Source organism: Sinocyclocheilus rhinocerous, unplaced genomic scaffold (genome assembly GCF_001515625.1).
Source record: "Sinocyclocheilus rhinocerous isolate Xijiao unplaced genomic scaffold, SAMN03320098_v1.1 scaffold148, whole genome shotgun sequence".
Lineage (NCBI taxonomy): Eukaryota > Metazoa > Chordata > Actinopteri > Cypriniformes > Cyprinidae > Sinocyclocheilus > Sinocyclocheilus rhinocerous.
Genome location: NW_015653472.1, coordinates 1,799,525 through 1,803,697, shown reverse-complemented (window position 1 = coordinate 1,803,697; position 4,173 = coordinate 1,799,525). Strand labels below are relative to the sequence as shown.

General features: G+C 40.4%; 1 protein-coding gene across 3 annotated transcripts in view; it reads right to left on the bottom strand.

The window, feature by feature from the left end:
* LOC107716153 (serine/threonine-protein kinase WNK3-like) overlaps positions 1–4,173 on the bottom strand; it is a 63,983-nt gene that overhangs the window by 48,089 nt on the left and 11,721 nt on the right. For all 3 annotated transcript variants that reach the window (XM_016522504.1, XM_016522506.1, XM_016522505.1), the window contains exon 2: positions 1,427–2,477. In XM_016522504.1, coding sequence (XP_016377990.1) covers positions 1,427–2,128 — 702 coding nt within the window. In that variant the 5' untranslated portion in view covers positions 2,129–2,477. The remainder of the gene's footprint in view (positions 1–1,426; positions 2,478–4,173) is intronic.

The following is a 4,173-nucleotide window of genomic DNA, read 5'->3' as shown; positions in this document are numbered from 1 at the left end:
CTGTGGTGAGTAGGGCTGCATGATAAATCGCATGCGATATTTAACGCGCATCTTGTCAGTAAAGCCAATTTACCGTTGATTAAAGAACCGGCTTTACTGACAAGATGCGCGTTAAATATCGCATGCGATTTATCATGCAGCCCTACTCACCACAGTGCAACAGTGAAAAGGGACCCCTATCAAACAGTGTCGCGTTCCGAACATTGTTTAAGCGACATACACCGCCGGTATTGCGGTATTTTAAAAATTCATATCATAACAAAAATAAACTCCGGTATTCGGTATGAACCGGTATACCGCCCAGCACTACTCTTTTGTAATGAAAATATGTAGAAAAGTACTTCCTTTGGCGCACACAGAGGTTTTGAAGATGAATTAGTAATATAGCCTACATCCACTGAGAAATTTGAATAAGGTAGAACCATATAAATGATTATTCTTGAGGGTGAATTAGTAATAATAGCCTACATCCACTGAGAAATTTGAATAAGGTGGAAGCATATAAATGATAATTCTCTGAATAATCTCTCTTGATCAGACTCATGATTTACATGCCACTTCAACCTTTTAATCAATAATCTGATTTGCTAAGCCTCTTACATAGCTGGTATTAATCTCCTTAAATGGACCTTACTGGTTAATTATTGTACCGATTGCCATTTTAGCAGTGAAATGCAACAGGCTTTCCTCTCAGCTGGCTGCTTTGCATGAGCTGAAAGACTTTGCTTCATGAGAGGATTTAAAAGGACACGTGGCACCAAAATATTTCTGATGGCATGCTGGCTAAGCTATTGTATGTTATACAGTCTGTTGTGATATGTGGTCAATGCAGTCCCTCAGCCGACATCTACATATGTTAACACCATCATTATGAATCAGTCGGGTCACTGTCGCAAAACCAATTATTCAGTGACAACTTTTCCTGGAAAATACAATCTGCAGTGGGAAACAATAGCTTCAGCATAGTGGCAAAGGCAAAAAGATTCCATTTCACAACAAGAGAGCCTCTTTGAGTCTTGTTGTTTGTCCAGTTCATTGTGCCGTGAGTAGGCTTGACCCTCCTCTCCCACGGATAGTCTCTGTGTAATCTATAAAGCTATTGAGCTCTGACTTTGAAACTCTTTTTTTCTACTGTTCTCACTGCACTCAACTGTAACAGCCTGAAGAGAAACACAAGAGGCTACGATTTCACCAACAAGCTCGGAAAACTCCTGAGTAACAGCATCCTAATTCAAACCTGCAGAGCTAAAGCACTTAGACTGAAAAACATGATACAACTCAAATTCCTGTGCAGGAAAGGCAACCAACACTAATCTCCACTATTGGCCCACCTTATAGCAATGAAATGTCAAAACCTTTGCTACTCAAATGCATTAGTTGTATTAATACGGTAATCGTAACTCATTTGTGGGTAAAGAAGTCTCACCTGCAGTTCACACCAGGCAACTTCCACCCAGGTTTCTGTGTCCAGGCCTTTGTAAACAGTTTTGAATGCTCCCCTGCCAAGCTCGATGTCAAATTTTAAAAAGCGGCCACTGGGTGAAGTGGCGACGGCCTTCATCTCAGCCTCTTCTTCCTGTTCTCGATCTCTCTCCTTCCCCTTCAGAGCGGGCGCCGTAAGGCCGGTCTTATCAGGATCCTGCGTGCCATGAGTGCCATCCTCACTCAAGGCAGCCGAGGCACTGGCAGGTAACTGCTGGGCTCCGCTGGTGAAAACAGAGTCGGAGGCACAAAACTTGAGGTGAGGGGCACTGTGAGGGGTGCTGAGGGTTTCTTCCACCTCATCGTCCTCTTCGCATATCTCCACGCTCTTCCGGAAAAACCGTTTGTTCTCCCGTTTCCGACACGGTTCGTGGGCTGCTGGGGAGGAGGGCATGAAGAATGTCAGAGGTCTGGCCGGCACCTCTGTTTCTTTACCATCCTCCACTCCACCACCTCCTCCTCCTCCTGTGCCCCAAGCTCTCCTTTCCTGGGTCTGGGAGGAGGGGAAGTCAGATGGAGCGCTGTGCATCCTCTCTCTCTCATGGACAGCCCTGTTCCCCTGGTCACTCTCCTCCTCCCTCTCTCCATCAGATTTCTCTCCAGAGGATTCCTCTGTGGCAGTGGGCTCTCCCGGGTCCGTCGCCATGGCGATTGACCTTGCCCACTCCTCCGCCGCCCCCTCCTGCACTCTGGCTCTGTGTCAGTCCCCGTCTCTCTCGCTCTGTGATCACCCTCTCACCCTCTTATGAAGTTCCTCAGCCGTCCTTCCAGTGTTGCCAGCTGTCAGCAACAAGAATTACTCTCTCTCTTCTGCAGCTCTTATCTTCCAAGTTCCCTCGAGTTCACGGGAGTATCAGAAGGTGCTTGTTTTGTTAATATATCCGTGTAGGTTAATTCCTTATCTCCATTTCCTACCTAGAGTGTCTTGTGGCTGGCTCAGAGATGACTGATTCACTGACGCCTTCAGTGAGTGAGGGGGGATTTTCAGGTGTATCCTATAGAAGAAAAGCACAAGGTATCATTAATGAGTATCGGGTTCAAATAAGAGCATTTTAACAGTCTTCATTTAACAAAAAAAAAGTCACAGAAATTGTCAAATTTTTCATTATATAATATATTATAAATAATTTTTAATGACGTCTGTATATTAAATGCAAAAAGTAGTCATATTTTGAAATATTATTACAATTTAAAATAACAGTTTTCTGTTAAATATATTTTAAATTGGCAAAGCTAACTTTTCAGCAGCCATTACTTCAGTTTTTGGTGTCATATGATCTTTCCTAAAGCATTACAATATGCCGATTTGGTGCTCAAGAAACATTTCTTATTATTATCAATGCTGATTATGCAGGGTTTCTACAGACATGAACAAGTTAAATTTAAGACTTTTTAAGTTTTTAACCCTTTAGGCGCCAGGGATTTTTGGAAAAAATGCTGGATTTTGACATCAAGATTTCAAAAGCTTGTGGCTTGAAAGGGCTTAAAGATAGAGATCTACTGTAAATTAGAAAAATGTTGGGCATGACCGAAAGTTTATGTGGGGTGTAAATATACTCGTCTAATTTGCATATTATGACGTCATCAGAGGCGGCCATCTTGAATTTCATAATATTCAGGAAATAGTAGATATTGAATTGATGTTTGAACTTTTTTGAATGTTTTTTTTTTTGTTGTCGAAATGGTGCAAAAACAGGCAATATGGTGTCTAAAACGTAAGTCTCTCAATGAACTTCTAGTTTATTAAACTGTTGTAAAAAAAATTTTTTTTTTTAAATCAACATTTGTAATCATGGTAATTTTTGGGGAAAAAACAGACTCTTCATGTGAAATTGATTAACTATATGAAGTGGTATAAATATAGGCCTATACATTTTCTGCTCCCATGTGTTGAATTTGTGATCATTCTGAATGTATTTTAATAGACTGAATCATGCCGTGGAAGAGCACACTAGACTTTTTTGTTTTGAATGCTTTTTGCGTCGTGAGAATATTCAGCAAAATAGTTCACTTGTCATGGTATGTTACTTAACTATATCATGTTATGAATAAACTAAACATTTTGAATTTTCACCTCAGTGTGTTTCTTCTGAGTTTCTTTATGTGTGCTGTTACGCTCATTTGTTCTGAAGTCTCTCACAAAGAGACAAACAGAGTGAGCCTCAACAGCGCGACCTTGATACCAGAAATACACCATTCATTATCAATCGCTGTTTACATTGAATGTAGGCTAATAAAATTAGAAGAATCATTCTCGCGTTTCAATGCTTCGCTGGTTATTTTTATTTTTTTTTGTCACTTATGTTTTAATCAGGCTATTTGTCCAGTCGGGCAAGTAAAAAAAACTAAAACATTTTAAACTAGCTAGAAGGCTGATCAGCTGTAGCTCGACCTATATTATAATTTATCATTATTATTATTATTATTGAGAACATCAAGAAGGTAGTTCGACCTGTATTCTGCTACTGCGATTCTCTCTGATGATGCAGTAACTTGCAGCGGGGGAGAAAAAAAAAATCTTCAGTCTGTCCAATGATTGTAAACAGGTCCATCAGACTGAAGATATTTTAGCGGTAATGTGACCAAAAATATTTAAGACCCATCGAATCTGATTTTAAGACATTTTAAGATGTTTTAAGGCCTTTTATTAGGAAAACGTTATTTAAGACTTTTTAAGGACCCGCGGACACC